The sequence below is a fragment of the Oncorhynchus mykiss genome, chromosome 21 (genome assembly GCF_013265735.2).
Source record: "Oncorhynchus mykiss isolate Arlee chromosome 21, USDA_OmykA_1.1, whole genome shotgun sequence".
NCBI lineage: Eukaryota > Metazoa > Chordata > Actinopteri > Salmoniformes > Salmonidae > Oncorhynchus > Oncorhynchus mykiss.
The window spans coordinates 44679180-44703969 of record NC_048585.1 but is presented as its reverse complement, the minus strand read 5'-3'; the positions used below and the strand labels follow the sequence as shown (position 1 = coordinate 44703969).

At 43.8% G+C, this 24790-nt stretch overlaps 1 protein-coding gene across 2 annotated transcripts; it reads right to left on the bottom strand.

Moving 5' to 3' along the window:
- Positions 1-248: 248 nt before the first annotated feature.
- On the bottom strand, positions 249-24305 carry chrnb1 (cholinergic receptor, nicotinic, beta 1 (muscle)). Of its 2 annotated transcripts, none has more exons than XM_036957941.1 (11): positions 24178-24305; positions 20783-20916; positions 19973-20017; positions 19331-19440; positions 17946-18054; positions 15992-16136; positions 15541-15729; positions 9155-9378; positions 7322-7497; positions 1293-1440; positions 249-1028 (listed from the first exon to the last, which is right to left on the bottom strand). In XM_036957941.1, exons 2-11 carry the CDS (start codon positions 20888-20890, stop codon positions 882-884), a joined length of 1401 nt encoding a protein of 466 aa, XP_036813836.1. In that variant the 5' UTR covers positions 20891-20916; positions 24178-24305; the 3' UTR covers positions 249-881. The 2 variants fall into 2 exon arrangements, with proteins under 2 accessions (XP_036813836.1, XP_021433612.2); XM_021577937.2 differs by having other exon boundaries at positions 250-1028; positions 23943-24185.
- Positions 24306-24790: the final 485 nt, after the last annotated feature.

Here is a 24790-nt window from a genome sequence, read left to right as displayed (position 1 = left end):
TGTGAAGACTTACAGAAAACATTTGACCTCTGTCATTGCCAACAAAGGGTATATAACAAAGTATTGAGATAAACTTTTGTTATTGACCAAATACTTATTTTCCACCATAATTTGCAAATAAATTCATTCAAAATCCTACAATGTGATTTTCTGGATTTTTTTCTAATTTTGTCTGTCATAGTTGAAGTCTACCTATGATGAAAATTACAGGCCTCATCTTTTTAAGTGGGAGAACTTGCACAATTGGTGGCTGACTAAATACTTTTTTGCCCCACTGTACATACATATATACACATATACATGTGTATGTGCTATTCTACTCCTGAATACAAGAATAAACTTCACACACACTAAAATACACAACAGATGACCAGAGGTACATATAGTATATATGCCAAACACACATTCTCACTCTGGTAAATTAAATGTATACACTTGGTATTTTATAGTATCTGGTTTTCACTGTCTTTATCCTCCCAACAAACATATAGCAATCAATAAATATATTTTTGTAAAACCAGGGCCCCTATTCAGAAAGCATCTCACAATAGAAGTGCTGATCTAGGATCAGTTTATCCTTTTAGAACATAAGATTCCATCGACTGTGGGCTGATCCTAGATCAGCACTCCTACTCTGAGATGCTTGATTCCTACTGCCCCAGAACTACAGCAATGTCACACTTCAGCACAGCAGATATAGAAAAAGAAACCCTTCCATGTACAGTATAGAGTAGCTATGTCCAAGGCATGTAGAGGATCTCGCTATGAATGTCTGTTTTGGAGGCTGGGGCAACTGTCATGGCTTCTGGGGTTTCAGTGAGGTAAAGTTCGGGATCTTGTGTGTGTGTGTGTTCATGCATACGTGGAGTGTGTGTCCCACGTTAGGGGTACTTAAAGGGGTCGCTGGGGGTGTGGTTGAAGCTGGCGTCGGCGAAGATGCCCAGGGTTCCCACAGTAGTGAAGACCACAAAGATCCACAGGAACATGCGATCCACTACCATGGCCACATACTGCCAGTCCTCCTTCAGCTGGAGGGGGAGGGAGAGAAACAGGAATAAATAGATACGAGTGAAGGAAGAGAAATAGACGGGGCTATGGGGAAATGTACAGGCTAGAAGCTATAGACATCTAGACTTTCCCTTTCCTCTTAGACCCCTCTCCATCCACTCAGCCCATGCCCAGACCCTATATAGATCTTCAATATTTTTCCAGAAGCTGGAGAAATTGTAAGGGAAACTAAAGACTTCAAATGAGAACGCTCAACCCAGGCAGGTCCCCCACACAGCACTCACAGCAGCAAAGTCCTTCTCAGCCTGTAGCTGCTCAGCGATGTAGATGATGGCCTCGATGGCAGTCTTGAGCTCCGGAGGCAGAGTGAGGTAGTGGCTGGGTCCGTCAATGAACTTCCTCAGGTCAGTACACATGCCCTCAGACTGGTACCTAGACATAAACAAGATACAAATGTCCAATCCCGAATAAACTACTACTACCTCCTATTCCCTATACGCCTAGGCCGTTTCGTGGCTCTGGGCCTGTATTCATAGTGTCTCAGGGTGCTGGTATAGGACTATTTCCCTTTCTGATCCTAGATCAGCACCCATTAAAGCTGATACGCTTTATGAATAAGGGCCCTGAAGGCAATGATTGGTGTAGGCAAAACAGGGTACATTTCTGCCTCGCTACTGTATCAGGGATTGCAAAGTGGACCTAAAACTTCAATCTTCTTACCTTTTCATATCTACAGAACTGCATAGTGAGAACAGGGGTTGATTTGAGAGAAAGGACGAGTAAGGGAGATAGAAGGGGTTAAAACTAGTCCAGATGTCACCACAGAACAAGCAGGCAGAGATGTGCAGACAGGCCCCAACTCCACAAAGCTCATCACTAATTAACCAGCCAGCTAACAACAGTCTGCACTTCCTTTCCCTGTATGTTGAGAGAGAGAGAGGAGAAGGTCAGATAAACTTCCTCTCAGCTTCTCCCTCAGCTCTTTAGCTAGACTGGGCCTTTTCCTGCTGAGATAAGGTCAGAGAAACTCCCTCTCCACTCCTCCTCACATTTTCTCCCTCAGGTCTTTAGCTAGACCGGAGCAGTTTTTGCTGACAAAGCTGTTCTGAAGAAGTGGGGTTGCCATGTGTTATGATGGGGTGCCGTGGGTTACAGAAGGTTACTAGCTATAACGATGGGTCAACACAGCTTTACTGCGAGTTGCCTTGAGCAAAGTGGGCCCTGGTCAAAAGTAGCGCAATATCTAGTAAATAGGGGCCATTTTAAACCTCTAATCCTTGACATATTGAGATTATTCTACTAGTGGACCAGATGTAGTCTCTTCTCTCAGGTGGCGGCATCCTAGCATCTGTTTTGTCTGAAACAGCCCTCTCAGTTGCTGTAGCCCTGGGGAGACTGGAAACTGTTAGTGTTGCAGTCCTCTGTAGCTACCACCAGGAGTCAGCATGGTGCTGTGTCTTTTAGCCTGGCTATGGTGTGATCCTAAAGCATCTCCCGGGCAAACAGGCAGGTCTTCTATCGCTCTCTGTAGTCTTTCTACTTGGTATTCCGGGCAAATCCTGGCTTTACAATGCAGTGGTGTGTGTGTCTCTCCCGGGCCGGCGAGGCGAGCAAATCACCACTGACCTCAGCAGCTCGTCTCCCTCTCTGTTTTTCTGGGATGAGCTACCTGACTGAGGGGGAATAGACTCCTCTCTTCTCCTCCCTCCTCTTGGTCCCCCTCTCACAGCATCACTTCATCAGGGAGATGTAGATGAGTAATCAGCGAGACTAATTAAACTAAGACCGGCCACCAACGGTGCCAAGACACACACTAAAACCAATTAAGAAGGCCAGGGGGGGCACAGGCTGTGTAGGGGGGGCGGAGGGGCGTGGGCAGAGAGATATTGCTGCCTCATCGAATCGCTCTAGTAGTCACCCCCCTCTCCTCCATCTCCGAATCGCAGAGTCCCCCCACACACACACCCACCCACGCACACCAGGTCTAATGTGTTAGAGGCGATTTGCGCTGATCATCATTATTTTAGCAATGATTTTCGCACTCTCCCTCTCACGGCCTCAAACTTCAATTCCCCTGTGAGTTGATTTAGAGCGGCGGGAGAACGTGCCTGTGGTTAATAAAGCTGTAGGTGCCTGCCTGCTTTTCAATGTGTGAGTGTGTGTGCGCTTGCGTGCGTGCGTGACTATGCGTGTGTGCGCTTGCGTGCATGGCTCTGCGTGTGTGTCTGTGTAAATGACCTCCAGGGAGGGTTAAAACATGTTCTCAGACACTAAGTTATCCATTAGGTCCTCATGGCAGGAATCCCTGGGGGGCTGCTCTTCCTCAGAACTGAATGAGTTAACAGTAAATGATGGTAGTTCACCTTAGGGGACACTAGGGAAAGTCAATGACCCCAGAGGTGAGTCGTCCCCAACAGACCCATGAGTAGAGGCTGTGGCTAAGTCTCAATTGGCACCCTATTCCCTACATAGTGCACTACTCGCGCTGGTCAAACGTAGTGCACTATGCAGGGAATAGGGCGCCCTTTGGGAGTCAGCCCAGGACAGTACTTTCACCAAGTAATCTGTGATAGAAGTTGCACCCCTATCTCACAGCCATCTTTACCACCAGAATGACAATTATAATTATTTTTTTAAATCATTGAATTGGTGCAAGCATTGGCTGGAGGGAGTTTCCACCATTGTTAAATCCACGATGGGGAGAATAGGTACACTTAATATGGCCGCTGGTCCCATCTATCACATCACAGACACAGAAATCGAATGGGAATGTATATTCTAGAATGACCTTCAAATTACCAGAGAGATAGTTAGAGGATTCAACTTGGATATAACCCACTTTAGCATGGACATTGCCATTGAGGGCTTGCATCATTTTAAAGAAGTCAACTGGGTGGAGATTCCTATGGGTTGGGCGCGATCACCCAATGAGCAGAGCATTGTCTTCTTTAAATAGGGTGCTATCACAGAGTTTCTAAACCCAGAGACTTCCAGAAAGGCTTGCGAAACAGACCAGGCCGTGGCTTGGGGTTTGAGAAGTCAATGAAAGTGAAAAATTCTTCCTTAGTTGTTCATTTTCTCTAAATCTAAAAGCCACGACCTAGATTCGAGCCGCTGTCTTAAAGATGCACTATGCAGAAATTGCTAAACCATTTCCTGGTTGCTAAAATTCTCATAGCCTAATTTCAGTTCATGTGACAAAACAAGCAAGTATAATGTAGAGCAGTGGTCATCAAACGGTCGATCGCGGGTCGATCTCCATGGCATTCCTAGTCGATCACCAAATATTTCTGTAAAAAAACAAACAATGATAAAGCCTTGCGTTCCTAGTTAAATTTATTGCCCTGTTGACAGTAGGTGCACTTGATTCAGCAGCCCTAGCGCCAGGGAAGTCAGTGTTCCCATTTTATGAAGGTAGAACTCCAGCTACCCGGCAGGCCCAGAGAGCAAATCAAGTGAACCTATAGGCCTTACCGCTGGCCAACCAGTTAGCTTAGATCACCGTGTCTGTAGTTTCCTAGAGCCACAGACTTTAAAAAGAAACCTCAAATGCACAGCAAAGTTGATACTGTGAGATTTCAAAACCATGACTAGAGAGACTCAACGAATAGAGCAAAGAGCAGCTGTTTTTTATGAGTAAGTTCAATGTTGAAGTTGTTTCCAGCACTGTCAACACTGTCAACACTGTTAAAGCCATAAAATGCGTGTTCTCCCTACTTCCACTCACACTACAACCAGCACTGTAATAGGAGTAACCACCATGAATTGGTGCATGAGACAGAAATAATGCAGTGCAACTTGAGATTTGCTACCAGCTGGAAGACTGCGTCCCCTTTTCTCAGCGGAGGGAGGGAGAGCGGAGGGACGGTGTCAGTGAGGTGAGAGGTAGCCTCACCACTGCGCCCTCCCTTAGTGATGGGCCATTCGCAATTTGCATATTGCGACTGTTTTTTTTTTTTTATAGCTCAATGTTATTCTGCAAATAAGTTCCAAAATAATTATCTGAGGAGGGTGAATGTTCACTGCAGAAACAATACATAGCGGGGAAAGCACATCTGGTCCACAGTGATTATTTTCCACTGCGTAAAAACAAAAGAAATGTACAGATCTAATATTTTGGCCAGGTAAAAATGTATTTCAACACACATTTCACGATCTGACATAATGGTAGCCTGCCTTTTGGGATTTACATTGGAGATGTGAATTTCTTTTCATGGTTCTAGATTGATTTTAAAACCTCTTGGTGTTAGGGGGCAGTATTTTCATTTTTGGAAAAAAAACGTTCCCGTTTTAAAACAAGATATTTTGTCAGGAAAAGATGCTAGAATATGCATATAATTGACAGCTTTGGATAGAAAACACTAACGTTTCCAAAACTGTAAAGATATTGTCTGTGAGTATAACAGAACTGATGTTGCAGGCGAAAGCCTGAGAAAAATCCAATCCGGAAGTGCCCCAGGTTTTGAAAGCTCTGAGTTCCAATGACTCCCTATTCAGCTGTGAATGTACCATCAACGAGCTTACACTTTCTACGTATTCCCCAAGGTGTCTACAGCATTGTGACGTAGTTTTACGCATTTCTGTTGAAGAATAGCCATAGGCGGCCACATTGCGTAAGTGGTCACATGGTGGCTCCGAGAGAGATTCTCGCGTAAAATACAGGAGGTAGCCATTATTCCAATCGGTCCTAGTGAAAAACGAATTGTCCCGACGGATATATTATCGAATAGATATTAGAAAAACACCTTGAGGATGGATTCTAAACAACGTTTGCCATGTTTCTGTCGATATTATGGAGCTAATTTGGAATATTTTTCGGCGTTGTGGTGACCGCAATTTCCAGGCGATTTCTCAGCCAAATGTGAAGAACACACAGAGCTATTTCAGAGCTACTACAAAAATAATAAAAAACTTTGGCTGTCTACCTGGGAGTCTTGTGAGTGAAAACATCCAAAGTTCAAAGGTAAACGATTTAATTTGATTAATTTTCTGATTTCCGTGACAAGGTTGCCTGCTGCTAGCAAGGCATAATGCTATGCTAGGCTATGATAAACTTACACAAATGCTTGTCTAGCGTTGGCTGTAAAGCATATTTTGAAAATCTGAGATGACAGGGTGATTAACAAAAGGCTAAGCTGTGTTACAATATATTTCACTTGGGATTTTCATGAATAGGAATATTTTCTAGGAAGATTTATGTCCGTTGCGTTATGTTAATTAGTGTCAGATGATGACAACGGTCCCGTTCACGGGATGGGGTGTCACTACAGGTTAAGCATTTTGAACGAAGAGCCGTTTGGGAGCCTGCTCAATGAAAATACTCTGAAAGCCCATCACTACCCTCCCTCCCCTCACACTGACCATCATATGCAATCAGTCCAGTAAAAAAAAAAAAAAAGTTACATTTTATGCTCTCTCAGCTGTGCCTCACAAGTAATACAACAAATGATCTACTACACATGCATTTTTAAAATATCATATCAAAATTGTCTGAGAAGAACATTGGCAGGGCAATTCAAGCGTAGCCAATATGCAGTTATAATGTATTGGCCGTATAGTCTACTGCACAAACCTCATTGCTACAGCACTGTTTTTAATTGGTTAATGTTGCATAGGCTCATTTTAAGTCATGTTTTAAAAACAAATCTGAGCGGTAGATCTCGGCTTGCATTTGGACTCAAAGTGATCTGGACTCAGAAAAGGTTGGTGACCACTGGTGTAGAGAATAATTCATTGTACCCTCCAAACCGCTGAGAAATATATTTTCAGCTGTTTGAAGTTGCTGTACAAAACCTAAAGTTTGCATCGTTTACTTTAGGTTTTGTACAGCAACTTCAAACAGCTTATATATATATATATATATATATATATATATATATATATATATATATATATATATATATATATATATATATATATATAAAATACACATTTCCATGTGAATTTGGTCAGGTCACTATCGAGGGAGTGCCTTGATTTGACGGCCTGCACATGCACAGTTCGATGAGAGACGACTGTTAGAGCCAATGACGTCAACGTTGCCATGACATAGCCTACAAGTGGGATTGGGGACTGCTATTGGATTTACTGCTACTACAGGTGGCGGTAAATCACCAATATTAGCATTACACTTTTTTCAAAAACAAAATAAGAAAATTGACTACTATAAAATGAAGATTGCCTCAATGGCACCACCCATGCTGTTACAGATGCCATAATGGCACAGATACAAAATGAGACCTCTTTTCATCTCTTTGGTGTTGGGTTAACATTTGACCCGCTCCCCAGTGACCTGTAACCCCTGACCTCTCACCTATTGGGTTTGGGGAAGAGGAAGCAGGTGTTGGGCTTGCGTATGAAATACTCGTCAGCAGCGCGGCTGATAGCCATATTGTTCTTCTCCCTCCTGGGGGGCTGGTCCAGGGAGAGGGGCATCTCCACCTTGGGCCGCAGCATGCCCAGGTAGGGGGGCAGCATGTGGATGAAGATCTGGGAGGGGAGGAAAGGAAAGGGAGGAAGGAGGGAGGGGAGAAGGGAGGGCTTAGCACGGCAGGCAGCGTAACATTGATTGAACTATAGAAAAATGCCTTTTTTTTACTGCATGGGGGTAATCATTCAAAGTAATATTCAGTGATATTCATGGTTTGAACAACCTTCATGGCTTTCCAGAGACCTACTGTCAGTAATGAATGTTTCAGTGGATATGTCTGTAGAAATACCTTCAGAAATACCATGAATCAGCATGTTATTATCAGCAAGGCTGTTGACCAGCTGTTGCTTCCGCTAACTATACTTGTATCTCTTGTGTGTGTGTGCGTTTGTGCGCGTGTGTGTGTGTGTGTGTGTGTGTGTCCGTGTGTGTTTGCCTCTCTTTCTGAATGGCGGCAGGTAGCTGGTTCAATTACCTGAGCTGACAAGGTGAAAAATCTGCCGATGTGCCCTTGAACAAGATACTTCACCCTAATTTGCTCCAGTGGCACCGTACTTCTATGGCTGACCCTGTAAAACGTTCGGCAAACTCATTCCACGGAGGGCCAAGTGTGGGTTCTCTCCTCCCTTGTACTCGATTGATAAATGAAGGTCACTGACTAGTAAGGAACTGCCCTCACCTGGTTCTCTAGGTCTTAATTGAAAGGAAAAACCTAAAACCAGCAGACACTAGGCCCTCCACGGAATGAGTGACACCCCTGGTCTAAAACAACACATTTCACTGCACCTATCCGGTGTATGTGACAAGAAAACATCTACATACACTGTGTACAAAACATTAGGAACACCTGGTGACTATCGAGGTGAAAGCTATGATCCCTTATTGATGTCACCCGTTAAATCCACTTCAGTCAGTGTAAATGAAGGAGAGGAGACAGGTTAAAGAATGATTTTTAAGCCTCGAGACAATTGAGACATGGATTGTGTATGTGTGCCATTCAGAGGCTGACTGGGCAAGACTAAATAGTTACGTGCCTTTGAACGGGGTATGGTAGTAGGTGCCAGGCGCACTGGTTTAAGTGTGTCAAGAACTGCAACACTGCTGAGTTTCACGCTAAACAGTTTTCTGTGGGTATCAAGAACGGTCCCACCACCCAAAGGACATCCAGTCAACTGTGGGAAGCATTGGAGTCTACATTGGCCAGCATCCCTGTGGAATATATATATATATATATATATATTTATTTTGGGGGTGATTTTGAATTTTTGTTTACTTCCTGTATTGGCTGAATTTAAATGGAATTTACCACAACCCTGGATATCGCATTTCACTCTGTCCTATGTGGCATTCCCCATTCACTGCGAGTACACTGATATGCTAACCAGCTAATGAATAGATCCTGTCAACGGGTCTCTCTGCTCAGGAAGGAGAACTCCTCAGTTGAATATCTTCTAGTTGTTGATGTACACGCACTTTTAGAGGAGGGAAAAAAGGAGGAGGAACAGAGGGAAAGGCACGTATGGACACACACACCTTCCGGCCTGCCTGAGACTCCCTTTAGAAATCTTTTTATTCTATCGTTTTCTTCTGCATTCCTCCTCTGACCATCATAAATATTTTTTGCGTTTTCATTGTATCAGTTTCTATGAGGAAAGGAAGGGAGAGAGGAAGGCATTTTTTTGGGGGGGGTCCTACAACAGGGATGCCCAATCTCACCTTGCGGACCCACATGGGCATGTGGTGTGTGGAGGGGGACCGGTGGTGCAGGTTGAGGACCACCACACTGAGGATGACTGAGACGGTGACCAGGATCATGGTGAACATGAGGTAGTTGACAATGATGGGGACACCCAGGGAGGTCTCGGGGACCTTGTCAGCCAGCAGCAGCAGGAACACAGTCAGGGTGAGCAGAACGTTGATGGACAGACCCATCTTCTCACCTGGAGAGAGAAAGGAGGACACACAGCGAGATAAATAGATGAACAACATACAGAACAAATATTTTACACATAGGTTAGAGATGACACACACACACACGAGCGAGAGATCTATATATACACACACTGACATTATACAGAATTGATATTATACAATTTAGATATGGATACACACACACACTTTCTTTCCCCCACACACACACCCCATCTCCTCCACCCTCCTCCCGTCCCCAGTTGCTACCAACACAGAGGACACACAGCGTGAGTCCTCCCGTGGTCAGGTTAATGCAGTGCACAGCGGATATATAAAGCCTAATAGGTTATTAACAGAGGAATTATCCCCCTTTAAATCATTTGTAACATGTCCTTAGTCTGGCCTACTGAGCTTGTGTGTGCAAACGAACATGCGTGTGTGTAGTTAGTGAGAGGAAGGGAGAAGACAAAGGGGATTGATTCTGTGTGTTAACAGTAGCTGGCCCATTATGTAATCCATCAGCTAATGACTTGTAATGTGGGGGGGGGGGGGGGGAATTCATCTAACGTTCACTTTCTGGGGAGGCAGGGAGCCCTAAAATAGCATATCGTCAAAATCAATCAATTGCAGCACATTTTTGGATTCATTCAGCGGTTTTAACCTGATTAGGCACAATACCATTTTGAAATTTTATGTTGAAAGTTCCATTTATATTCCTAAAACGTATGTGGAAAAATGTTGCTGTCACCGCTTCCTGTTGACAAGACATATTGGTAAAAAGCCCAATGTCAAAACACAGTTTTAAAGTGTCAAAAATCAATAGCCAATATTCAGAAACAGTTTGTGATATATTGAAAATCTCAACATAAAATGTACAATCTACACACACATGTGCAACAATAGTAATCAAATTACTTATCAAATTACTGTGCACCTTGTAAAGTGCACACGCACCAAAAACCCTGTTGCTTTGACAAGTGGCAATAAATCACTCATCGATTGAAACCAACTCAAAACTCACATGGAAACGGGATATATTTTTACATCAGTGGTTAGAGGACTACCTGCAGAACACAGTCCACTCAGCTACATTATGGAACGTAGCATACTGATACTGGGGTCACCAAAACAGAAAGAGAAGTGCAACACTGTTTTGTCAATCACTCATTGATTATCACGTTGAAATCAATCACGCAAGAGGGGAGAGGAAGTTCCACATCCTGATAAAACTAACACAGCTCAAAAACCCACACGGAATCTGGGAATAATGGGTACCATCACTGGTTAGAGGACACTTTGTGGAAGACGGCTAGCTCCATTTTGAATTGTTGCATTTTGATTCAAGTGGGTCGCCAACACCATAAGTGTAACGCAATCCTTTTTTTATGAATCCCTTCCATGGATATCACGCTGAAATCGATAGAACAGGGGGCAAACGTTTAAACTAACACCATTCAAAAGCCACACGGAAACGTAATAACCTACACATGATTGGTTAGATGAGAACTTGTAGAAGGCTTATATCAGGAACGGTTTACATACACTTAGGTTTACATACACTTAGGTTGGAGTCATTAAAACTAATTTAGACAAGCAAATTTCTTGTTAACAAACTATAGTTTTGGGAAGTCAGTTAGGAAATCTACCTTGTGCATGACACAAGTAATTTTTCCAACAATTGTTTACAGACAGATTATTTCACTGTATCACAATTCCAGTGGGTCAGAAGTTTACATACACTAAGTTGACTGTGCCTTTAACTTCACTAGGGTAGGGGGCAGCATTCAGAATTTTGGATGAAAAGCGTGCCCAAATTAAACTGACTGCAACTCGTCCCAGAAGATTTGGATAACACTAAAATAAATGTCTGTGAGTATAACAGAACTGATATGGCAGTTCACAAGCTCTATGGCTTCCTCAACATGTGACCAGTCTTTAGGCATTGTTTCAGGCTTTTACTCTGAAAAATTAGGGAGATACAGCACTTCAGTCAGTGGCCAGTGGAAATCTCCATTCATCAGCCATGCCCCCTGATGGTGAACGCGCCTTTGTTTCTCCTTTCCTATTGACGGAGCTTTTGTCCGGTTGAAATATTATTTATTATTTATGACAAAAACAACCGGAGGATTGATTTTAAACATAGTTTGGCATGTTTCTACTAACTTTTATTGTACTTTTTAAAAAAACTTTTCATCTGGAATTTGTGCACGCGCCTTCTGCAGTCGGATTACTGGACAAAAAGCGAACAAAGAGGAGGTTTTTGCTCATAAAGAGGGACATTATCAAACAAAACGGACATTTATTGTCTAACATGGAGACCTGGGAGTGCCACCAGATGAAGATCAAAGTTAAGTGATTAATTTGAATGCTATCTCTGACTTTTGTGACACCTCTCCTTGTTTGGAAAATGGCTGTATGGGTTTCTGTAGCTAGGAGCTATCCTAACATAATCACAAAGTGTGCTTTCGCCGTAAAGCATTTTTAAAATCGGACTCAGCGGTTGCATTAAGGAGAAGTTTATCTATAATTACATGCTTAACACTTGTATCGTTTATCAATGTTTATGATGAGTATTTCTGTTATTTGATGTGGCTCTCTGCACTTTCACCGGATGTTTGTTTGAGAATGCATTTCGGACCATAACGCACCAATGTAAACTGAGATTTTTGGATATAAATATGGACTTTATCGAACAAAACATACATGTATTTTGTAACATGAAGTCCTATGAGTGCCATCTGATGAAGATCATCAAAGGTTAGTGATTAATTTAATCTCTATTTCTGCTTTTTGTGACTCCTCTCTTTGGCTGGATGGCTGTGTTTTTCTGTGATTAGGTAGTGACCCAACATAATCGTTTGGGTGTGCTTTCGCAGTAAATCCGTTTTGAAATCGGACACTAGTTGGATTTACAAGAAGTTTATCTTTAAAATGGTGGATAATACTTGTATGTTTGAGGAATTTTAATTATGAGATTTCTGTTGTTTTGAATTTGGTGCCCTGCAATTTCACTGGCTGTTGTCGAGGTGGGACGCTAGCGTTAAACAGCTTGGAGGTTAAACAGCTTGGAAAATTCCAGAAAATGTCATTGCTCAAGAAGCTTCTGGTAGGCTAATTGACATAATTTGAGTCAATTGGAGGTGTACCTGTGGATGCATTTCAAGGCCTACCTTCAAACTCAGTGCCTCTTTGCTTGACATCATGGGAAAATCAATAGAAATCAGCCAAGACCTCAGAAAAAAATTGTAGTCTGGTTGATCCTTGGGAGCAATTTCCATACGCCTGAAGGTACCACGTTCATCTGTACAAACAACAGTACGCAAGTATAAACACCATGGGACCACGCAGCCATCATATCACTCAGGAAAGAGACGCGTTCTGTCTCCTAGAGATGAACGTACTTTGGTGCAAATCAATCCCAGAACAGCAAAGGACCTTACTTCCAAAGTTGTGACAACAAAGTCAAGGTATTGGAGTGGCCATCACAAAGCCCTGACCTCAATCCTATAGAAAATGTGTGGGCAGAACTGAAAAAGTGTGTGTGAGCAAGGAGGCCTACAAATCTGACTAAGTTACACCAGCTCTGTCAGGAGGAATTGGCCAAAATTCACCCAGCTTATAGTGGAAAGCTTGTAGAAGGCTACCCGAATCGTTTTACCAAGTTAAACAATTTAAAGGCAATGCTACCAAATACTAATTGAGTGTATGTAAACTTCTGACCCACTGAGAATGTGATGAAAGAAATAAAAGCTGAAATGAATCATTCGCTCTGCTATTATTCTGACATTTCACATTTTTAAAATAAAGTGGTGATCCTAACTGATCTAAGACAGGGAATTTTTACTGTGATTAAATGTCAGGAATTGTGAATAACTGAGTTTAAATGTATTTGGCTAAGGTGTTGGTAAATTTCCAACTTCAACTGTATATTTTGGAATGACGGGTGTTGATTTCGGGAGGCTGCCATCACAGAGCAGGAACCATAACCCTTTTTCTGTTAACTTCAAGGAATCACGACCCGTCATAGGATATCAACATCGTAAACGGTTGGCTGCCATTTAAGTGATAGTTTGACTGTCAAATCAGTGAATTGGTATGTGGTCAGCAACTTTTACAGAGAGACCGACCCACATTGTCAGTGCCATTTGAGAAAGAGAATTACAGCTGCGTTTTAAGTCGCATATACTTCTCACCAATTTAACCATCTAGAGATAAAATAAAAACAGGCCTTCTATAATAGAGCGTCCATTGGGACAGTGAACATTTAACGTCCCGACTAAAATTGATATAAGCAAGTGACGTAACAAAGTTGCTTAAAGGACACAATTTTTCACACCTTAAGGAGTGGGTTTGTGGCCTTTGTCGTCTCTGCAAACAGGGAGTACACATGCATGTGTGTATGAGACCTTGAGGAGGGGGGGGGGGGGCATAGAGAAGCAGAGAGCTGAACAGAGACAGAGAGACAGAGACTGTCTTTACATACAGAGCCACAGGGACCCGTGCTTAAACGTGTCCTTGTACTGTCTGTGTGTTGTGCTGCTACGCTACAGTGCTATCACAGTGTGGCCAAAGAGCACCCCCCCCTCTCTAACTCCCCTCCTACAGAAGCCTTGGGTCCATAAAGAGAAACATGTTCACAGGTAGGTGGGTTTTAACAAGCTTTTTTAGTGTTGAAGTGTGTGTGTGTGTGCTTGCGTGTGTCTTGGAGCCTGAAGGAACATTCTGTGCTCGTGGTCACCCATGAGAGGCTGTGTGTGTAGGAAGACGAAGGTCATAGGAAAAACACACCATTTCTGCACAATGAGAGACTCTGTGATAGTTAGCCTGGTCTTCCACTGTGCCATAATATACATTAGAAATTGGGTGGTTCAAGCACTGAATGCTGATTGGCTGACAGATGTGATATATCAGACTGTATACTATGGGTATGACAAAACATTTATTTTTACTGCTCTAATTATGTTGGTAACCAGTTTATAATAGCAATAAGGCACCTCGGGGTTTGTGATATGTGGCCAATGTACCACGGCTAAGGTCTGTGTCCAGGCACTCCGCATTGCACGCAAGAGAAGCCCTTAGCCGTGGTATATTGGCCATATACCACATCCCCTCGTAGCTTATTGCTTAAGAATGCCAGACCCGTAGCACTCATGTCTGTAGCCATGAAGTGCTTTGAAAGGCTGGTAATGGCACACATTAACACCATTATCCCAGAAACCCTAGACCCACTCCAATTTGCATACCGCTCAAACAGATCCACAGATGATGACATCTCTATTGCACTCCACACTGCCCTTTCCCACCTGGACAAAGGGAACACCTACGTGAGAATGCTGTTTATTGACTACAGCTCAGCGTTCAACACCATAGTGCCCTCAAAGCTCATCACTAAGCTAAGGATCCTGGGACTAAACACCTCCCTCTGCAACTGGATCCTGGACTTCCTGACGGGCCGCCCCCAGGTGGTGAGGGTAGGTAGCAACACATTTGCCACGCTGATCCTCAACACTGGAGCCCCTCAGGGGTGCGTGCTCAGTCCCCTCCTGTACTCCCTGTTCACCCACGACTGCATGGCCAGGCACGACTCCAACACCATCATTAAGTATGCAGATGACAACAGTGGTAGGCCTGAACACAGACAGCTTATAGGGAGGAGGTCAGAGGCCTGGCCGGGCAGTGCCAGAATAACAACCTCTCCCTCAACGTGATCAAGACAAAGGAGATGATTGTGGACTACAGGAAAAGGAGGACCGAGCATGTCCCCATTCTCATCGACGGGGCTTTAGTGGAGCATGTTGAGAGTTTCAAGTTCCTTGGTGTCCACATCGCCAACAAACTAGAAAGGTCCAAACACACCAAGACAGTAGTGAAGAGGGCACGGCAATATCAACATAGACATCCACATACTCCTTAAATGTATTAATTTCACTCATTCTATAACACACGGTTCTCTCTGCTATATTAGAAGGAGTTGCACCTAATGTCTATCTTGCATTACACCCCTAATAGTTAAGGTTGGTATTAGAGGATGCTAAACTGATCCTGAATCTGTGCCTCACCAGCGTCAAGGTTAGGGTTATGAGTAGGGTCGATGAGGCTAAACTGATCTTAGATCGGTGCCTATGTGTGGTAAGCGCTCTGGTACATAAATCCATTATTATTACACTGATCCTAGACCTGTGCCATCTCACCAGCGTCCGGCGGCAGGTAGAAGTTGAAGATGGCTATGCAGGTGAGGAGGATACAGGGGATGATGATGTTGAAGACATAGTAGAGAGGCTTCCTCTCGATGATCAGGTAGAAGGTGATGTCTTCATACAGGTCCTCACGGATCTCATTCTTCCTGCTGGGCTGGTGGCGGATGTACCATTCACCACTCTCTGGGGACAGTGGGTGTTTGGTAACATAATGAAAACGTATCCAAAACAAAGTCTTTTTTTTTTGTTGTGAACATACACAGCAATGAAGATTGTTTTAATCATCAGTGTTCTTATCTCTTCTCTAGCCCTGGTCTCAAATAGTATTTGTGTTCTTTCAACACACACATCGGATTGTTTCCATTGTGCCAGCAGGACAACTCCATCTAAGTGCAGCTGGAGTAGTTGCACGTTTGTGCGAGGGTGCGTCCCCTCGTGTCCTCACCACTGAAGCCCCCGTCGTATTGGATCTCTTTGATCTCGTTGCCCTGGTCATCCAGAGCGTGCTGCAGGTCCACCTCTGATGAGTCGTAGGTGTAAGACTTGAACACCATGGTGCAGTTCTGCCAGTCAAATGGGAAGTACGTCACCTGGACACATGAAACAGGAAGAGGGGATGTTAGGGTCACGGCTAGAAGGGATCCAGCTTTGTCAAATTAACGTCAGATGTAACTTTTGGTAGCAGGTTAGGATAACTTACGCAGAAGGTTAGGATCATTTACATAGCAGGTTAGGAGAATTAGGTTAAGGTTAGAAAAATTCAACTTGAGGTTAGTTTGACAAAAGGATCCCTTCTAGCCATGACCGTGTGATGACAAAAAGAGAGAACAGACACACAGAGAGGGTAAAAGTAACCGCAACAAGCGTGTGTGTTTATATGCATGCGTGTCTGTGCGCGCACGTGTGAATGTGTGCGCACCTGCATTCAGTGTGTGTGTGTCAGTGTTTCCGCTGCAGTCACTTAGCTGTGGCGCCACGCCACGTCAAAAATCATTGCCGACAACGACCCCAAAATATGGAACATGAAAGAAGAAATTGTTTCTGCCGAGGCGCACTTTGAAGATGCTAGAACTCTCCATATTTACTTTTCCTCTGCAAACAAAACGAGTAATGAATAGAAAAATCAGACAACCTCAGAATAGATCTATTTACCTAGTCGGCACGTTATTGGTTGTTCTACGCAGCAGAAATATTCCTCTCCAGGTGCATTCAAGTGCCATAGGGAGGGGATCCCAGCATTCCATTCCAACTTTATTAATTTCTCAACTCCTAAATATGCACGAATTGCACCATTTTAAACAGCGGCATAGTTAAGCACCTCACTGCTATGCAATTGCACATGGAAGAGTATAATATAGTATAACACGAGTCAATTGTAGGGTAACTTAGAGTAAAACACCACCCTACCTCAAGATCATTTTTCTGGAGTGACTTAAACTGTGATGAGACAGAACACGTATGTTGTTGGGCAAGAGTAGTGGCAAGCAGGGAAAGTGTTGGGGGGGGGGTTTACCCCAGGTTACCCTAACAGGTAGACCTATATTATATTCACTGTGCTCATGCAAGTTATTTGGGACATGAAATGAATCAACAGGATGCTAACTAGTTAAAGGATGCAGATGGGCAACCCCATGCTTCAGCCTATTCATTTATAGCCACTATGCTGCATCAGTTGGGCTATGATAATGCTTATACCTGATAATATGGACCCTGCATGGTCCAATATGTTACAATTATTTTAACAATTAATCATTTCTGGAGGTGAAAATCATATTTTAAATGGAGTATGATGTCCTTTTACAAAGTCACCAGAAATTAGTTTCTCAGTCCTTCTACATAATAATGGGGGGGGGGGGGGGGGGAGAGACACCTACTGCTACACAATTTTTACCCCTTTTTCTCCCCAATTTCATGATATCCAATTTGGTAGTTACAGTCTTGTTGCTGCATCTGGGGGGCGAAGGTGCTTCTTGACACAATGCCCGCTTAACCCGGAAGCCAGCCGCACCAATGCGTTGGAGGAAACACCGTACACCTGGCGACTGTGTCAGCGTGTATTATGCCCAGCCCGCCACAGGAGTCGCTAGTGTGCGATGGGACAAGGACATCGCTGCCGGCCAAACCCTCCCCTAACCCGGACGACGCTGGGCCAATTGTGCGCCGCCCCATGGGTCTCCCGGCTGCGGCCGGCTGCGACAAAGCCTGGACTCGAACCAGGATCTCTAGTGGCACAGCTAGCACTGCAGCGCCTTAGACCGCTGTGCCACTCGGGAGGCCTGCTACACATCTTTAAGGAAACACTGGTGTGTGTGTGTGTCTTCACATCCATGTATGAATGTGTGCGCACCTGCATTCGGTGTGTGTGTGTGTACGTCCATGTGTGTGCATGTGTGTGTCACCTTGACCCCACAGGAACTACAGAAGAGGGCAGGGGGAGACCAGGTCACCCTCCCACTACTATAGGCCTGGACAGCGACATGGAGGGCCACATCAAACACACCATCATTACTGCAGAGAGAGAGAGAGGGGGTGGGGGAGGTGCAGAGAGAGCGACAGAAATAGAGACAAAGAGAGAGACAGAAAAATACCATTCTCACTGTAGATTAAGTATCCTGTCTAAAGGGCTGTAAGAAAGAAGCTTGCAGTTCCAATTAAACTCATAATGCAAGATACAACAGAGACATCACCACAATTAGACAGGCAGATTGAGCACGCAGTATTGCAGTCTACACGGCATGGTTTTATAGGCTTGGCAATATGCTATTGAAAGCTCGTCCTTATGGCTAGGGCCCCTCTAAAACCCTCTCCCTGTTTTTAGAGGTAATATGAGAAACATTGAGCACCCTCTCTCACACACACACACACACACAGACGAGTGCACACACTTGTACGCACACACACACACACAAACAGGTGGAGCTAAACTCTTGTAAAAAAGGGTTCCAAAAGGGTTCTTTAGCTGTCCCCATAGCAGAACCCTTTTTGGTTCCAGGTAGAACCCTCTGTGGAAAGGGTTCTACGTGGAACCCAAATGAGTTCTACCTGGTACCAAAAAGGTTCTACCTGGAACCAAAAAGGGCTCTGCTATGGGGACAGCCGAAGAACGTTTTTAGGTTCTACGTAGATCGCACCTTTTTTTCTAAGAGTGTTGGAGAGTGTGTGTGTGTGTGTGTGCTTGCTTGTATGTGCGTCCAGCTCCACTCCCCACTCCTCTGTGGTTCTGTGTGAGTAGGTTCCCAGCTGGAGCGTTGTCTGAGCGGTGCGGTGCCACTGGCTCTGTTATTGGGGAGCCGCGCTGCCTAATTGCCTATAAAGCAGTGATGAATGAACGGAGCAGAGGGGATATTTACAGCACAGTTAATGGGAGCCTCCACACTGACTGAGCGAGTGTGTGTGTGTACGCTGTCCTGACTGACCCATCCAGGTTCTGCCAAAACTATTGCAGTTAACTTAAAAGACATGGTGTTGAATGATAATGGCCAGGAGCAGAAGCCATCAAAATAGCCAATATTCTTAAAAAAGCTTTAGGACACAACTCTTAGCTTTTTAGTGTCTAAATGACTGAGACCACTAACATTATGTTATTCATTTTGGAATTGGAACATCAGTATACTTCCTGAATTTAAATGGACACCCGGGTAACAATATATACCATTTCAAATATGCTTTTATCCAAAGTGTCTTTTGTATGGGTGGCCCCAGCGGGAATCAAACCCATGTCCCTGCTGTTGCTAGTGCAATGCTCTACCAACTGAGCTACACAGGAGGAATAACAGGTTCTTACTTGTTGATGAGAACGATGTCAGGCAGCCAGACTTTCCCAGCAGGAAGTCGCATCACCTCGATCCCGTCATTGTCTTTAGGTTTCCAGGAGAGACGGTGGTCTGTCCACTCCTGATATCACAGCGATGTGTGTGTGTATGTGTGTGTGTGTGTGTTGGGTTTAAGTTTCAATGATTTAAAACAGATGGAAATATCCCGAGAAAGACAGGATAGAAAAAGAGGGAAGAATGTGCGTGTGAGCGGGAGAAACAGAGAGAGACAGAAGGGATAACTTTCTGATTTGAAATCTAACCACTTCATCATTTGATCAATTTATTTCACATTTTCCAGCTAGTGTCATTAACTATAGGGAACACAATATTGCGGTGCATTTGGCCATGAATAATATCAATAACATTTGCATAAGTTTTTCATTTTGCATAAACTGTGTATTATTATTTCAAGTGTTCTCACTGGGTGCATGATTTGTATTGCGGTGTTGTGTGTGTTGACATTTTAGCTTTATAAAGCTCTGCTGATGCACGGAGAAATGTTTTACATGCAAATAAAGTTATTGAATTGGAGCCTGGGTCAAGGTAAACTGTATAGTAACATTAAAGAAAGAGAGAAAGAGAGAGAGAGCACAGTTTGTACAGACACTTACCAGGTTCATGATAACAATTGTGCTCATCTCTTCTGCTTTCATGTTCTAGGGAGAAAGAGCACACAGTAAGGTCGTGGTGCATTATGGGAAGGCCCTCCCCCTACAAGACAGTGTGGATGTCTGCACTCCTTCTCTCTCTATAGCTGAAACCAGAGAGGGGTAATGTTTGGAAACAGGGGTACAGTGGAGATAAAAGGGGTGAGTTGTTGGGGTTTGGTGGTACAGTACGTAGAAGTCACCTAACGACTGATTCAAGGTCAGATATTTTTTTAATCTCCCTAATGATTATGATTAGAATGCGGGTTGGGTAATCTGATTTTAGATCTGTGGTGAAAAGCAGCAGTGAATGGGGTTGGAGTGATTGTCTCTGACCAGGGGCACATAGTTGCACTGAGCACAGAGAACTGACCGGCCAGGCGCTGCTATTTAAAACCTGCAGAGGAATGTCAGCTAGCTAGACAGCTGTCCTGACCTAGCAGAGAGAGGAAAGGAGATGAGAGGGGGAGAGGGAGGGGTCTAGCTAGACAGCTGTCCTGACCTAGCAGAGAGAGGAAAGGAGATGAGAGGGGGAGAGAGGGGGTCTAGCTAGACAGCTGTCCTGACCTAGCAAAGAGAGGAGAGAAGAAGAGGGGTGAACCATGTAACTCTCCCTCTATCACCTGATCTCTACATAGGGCTATCACTTAGTCATTCACTTCCTGTAACACTTTGGATGTGTCATTTTCACTGGTATGTTGATGGAATGTTGCCAGTAACGTAGTGGTTAGTTGTTTGTGTGTGAGTGTGTGTGTGTGTTGCGGCACCCCTTACCAGGCTGACGAAGGAGGAGAGGATCATGCCAATCCGGACCACCACCTTGGCGCCAGGTGAGGCCGTAGGGCGAACCTTCAGGTTGTAGTTGTTGAACAGGGCTTTCATCAGCTGCTTCTCCCCCTCCGACGCACCTGAAGGGGGAGGGAGGGAGGATGGGACCATAGAATGACATAAAATGCTATAATATAATATACAGTTGGAGTCGGAAGTTTACATACTCTTAGGTTGGAGTCATTAAAACTATTTTTCAACCACTCCACAAATTTCTTGTTAACAAACTAGAGTTTTGGCAAGTCGGTAAGGACAACTACTTTGTGCATGACAAGTCATTTTCCCAAAAATTGTTTACAGGCAGATTATTTCACTATCACAATTCCAGTGGGTCAGAAGTTTACATACACCAAGTTGACTGTGCCTTTAAATAGCTTGGAAAATTCCAGAAAATTATATCATGGCTTTAGAAACTTCTGATTTGCTAATTGTCATAATTTGAGACAGTTGGAGGTGTATTTCAAGGCCTACCTTCAAACTCAGTGCCTCTTTGCTTGACATCATAGGGAAATCAAAAGAAATCAGCTAAAACCTCAGAAAAAAATTGTAGACCTTCACAAGTCTGGTTCATCCTTGGGAGCAATTTCCAAATGCCTGAAGGTACCGCGTTAATCTGTACAACAATAGTACGCAAGTATAAACACCATGGGACCACGCAGCCGTCATACCGCTCAGCAAGGAGACGCATTCTGTCTCCTAGAGAAACGTACTTTGGTGCAAAAAGTACAAATCAATCCCAGAACAACAGCAAAGTTCCTTGTGAAGATGCTGGAGGAAACAGGTACAAAAGTATCTATATCCACAGTAAAACGAGTCCAATATCGACATAACCTGAAAGGCCACTCAGCAAGGAAGAAGCCACTGCTCCAAAACCGCCATAAAAAAGCCAGACTACGGTTTGCAACTGCACATGTGGACAAATATCGTACTTTTTGGAAAAATGTGCTCTCGTCTGATGAAACAAAAATAGAACTGTTCGGCCATAATGACCATCGTTATGTTTGGAGGAAAAAGGGGGAGGCTTGCAAGCCGAAGAACACCATCCCAACTGTGAAGCACGGGCTGGAAGCATCATGTTGTGGGGATGCTTTGCTGCAGGAGGGACTGGTGCACTTCACAAAATAGATAGCTTCATGAGGAAGGAAAAGTATGTGGATATATTGAAGCAACATCAAGACATCAGTCAGGAAGTTAAAGCTTGGTCGCAAATGGGTCTCCCAAATGGACAATGACCCCAAACATACTTCCAAAGTTGTGGAAAATGGCTTAAGGACAACAAAGTCAAGGTATTGGAGTGGCCATCACAAAGCCCTGACCTCAATCCTATAGAAAGGTTGTGGGCAGAACTGAAAAAGTGTGTGTGAGCAAGGCCTACAAAATTGACTCAGTTACATCAGCTCTGTCAGGAAGAATGGGCCAAAATTCACCCAACTTATTGTGGGAAGCTTGTGGAAGGCTACCCGAAACATTTGACCCAAATTAAACTATTTAAAGGCAATGCTTCCAAATACTAATTGCGTGTATGTAAACTTCTGACCCACTGGGAATGTGATGAAAGAAATAAAAAGCTGAAATAAATCATACTCTACTATTATTCTGACTTTTCACATTCTTAAAATAAAGTGGTGGTCCTAACTGATCTAAGACAGGGAATTTTTACTAGGATTAAATGTCAGAAATTGTGGAAAACTGAGTTTAAATGTATTTGGGTAAGGTGTATGTAAACGTCAGACTTCAATTGTATCTGGATTGGTTAATTGATTGTGCTGGAATATAAGCCTATACTTTGGTGGCTCGCCAGGACCAGCCACTCCTGGCATAAAGCATGTTGTGGAACCTCACCTCACTCCTCTGAAATATTCTTATACATTATTTGTCTACCAAAAAAAGAGACATATACAAATAATATTTGAAATCCTTGCCATTGCAACAGACAAGCTCAATCAAGCGCAGCTGAAGTATTTGAAAAGATTTCAAATCTGAATTGAACCCAGGTCTGGAGAGAGTGCAAGCCCCTGTATAACCAGCCCGGTGGCCTTGTAAGCGTCTAACCCTTAGCCCCGCCAAACTGGCCAATATTGCCGCAGGGTAGCACTTCCATGCATAACTACTGTTTTCCCCTCTTCCTCTGAAGGTTTCACAGCATTTATAAAATGGCCAGCTTTGGAGGCAGCAGCATTCATCACGTGGCCCTACGAACCAGTTGCCCAGCAGGACCGCCTTTGACAGGGACAAATTACAGCCATCACACAACCAGGCACCTCCATTAGCCAAGCACAGGAAGGGACAGACAGATGGGGAGCCGGGAGGGACTCAGACAGTTGTTAAGCGTTTAGTGCCTTTACCTCTCCCATTTAGGCTACACCACGTAGGCCTCGAAATCAGGTAGGATGTGTGAGTAGAACGTATTTGGAATAAAAGTATACACCAGATTTCTATGTGAGCTCATGACAAAGGCCACAGTCACTTGTTATTCAGTGGCCTTTTAACTGTACAGCAATGATAGATAGATAGGATAGATAGCTGAGAGTAGGCAGTCATTACTGTCCTTCTGTATAGATGCCAGATGCCACACACACACCTCCCCTCAAACGAACTACAGACAGCTGGGTGGTAAAAAAACATTTTTTTTTAAATTGTAGAAATTACATTTAAAAAAAAAACACCATTATGGACCTCTCCTAATTATAAAACTCAATCATACTGATATGGTCTGGGGTGGTTTCTCCTGGGGAGTTTCTGAAGACAGGATTCCCTGTCAGGATTTCACATTGGAAATAGGTTGTGACTCATATGCAGGCAGTAGCCGAGGCCTAAATAATGCAGTTGGTCTGTTTTTTTTGTTGCTCCAAGTACTTCTCCTATTGATATATCTTGTAATAATCTTGTAATTTAAATCATATCTGTATGATGTCATCACGTCATACTGATTTTATGGTTCACTCACTGCTTGAGTTGCGCAAAACTGCACATAGTTTTAGGGGAACGCGCATAAAATAGCCGGCCCATCAACACTTGACAAAAATTGAAATAAGTAGGTATTTTCAAACTACATCGACCGTGAGTTACCATACCTCCACAACTCTGTTTCTGAAGTCCCACTTACCTCCCACCGCGTATAGGCCAGACAAGCAACATAACAGCAGGAGCAAGTCCAGGGCCCTCATGTCGACCCACAAACCGACAGGCCTTCAAAACAGTGAGTATTTATACTCTTTTACACGACAAATATCAGTTATTATACAGTTTGTGCGGTGTAGTTCCTCGGTCTCCTTGTAAATCCAGAGTGTTGCTGTCTGTCAGTCAGGCAGCTCGAGTTAACTGCTGTCTGCTCAAATTACCTCCACGTGAGCAGGGGCACTGTGTCCACCGGGAGAGTCCGTAGACGACTTGCACTGGAGACGCGCGGATTTGATTCAGATTCTCATATAAAGTACCAGTCAAACGTTTGGACACACCTCATTCAAGTGTTTTTCTTTATTTTTACTATGTTCTACATTGTAGAATAATAGTGAAGACATCAAAACTATGAAATAACACATATGGAATCATGTAGTAACAAAAAAAGTGTTAAATGAGATTCTTCAAAGTAGCCACCCTTTGCCTTGATGACAGCTTTGCATACTCTTGGCATTCTGTCAACCAACTTCACCTGGAATGCTTTTCCAACAGTCTTGAAGGAGTTCCCACATATGCTGAGCATTTGTTGGCTGTTTTTCCTTCACTCTGCGGTCCAACTCATCCCAAACCATCTCAATTGGGTTGAAGTTGGGTGATTGTGGAGGTGAGGTCATCTGATGCAGCAATCCATCACTCTCCTTCTTGGTGAAATAGCCCTTACACAGCCTGTAGGTGTGATGGGTCATTGTCCTGTTGAAAAACAAATGATAATCCCACTAAGCGCAAACCAGATGGGATGGCGTATTGCTTCAGAATGCTGTGGTAGCCATGCTG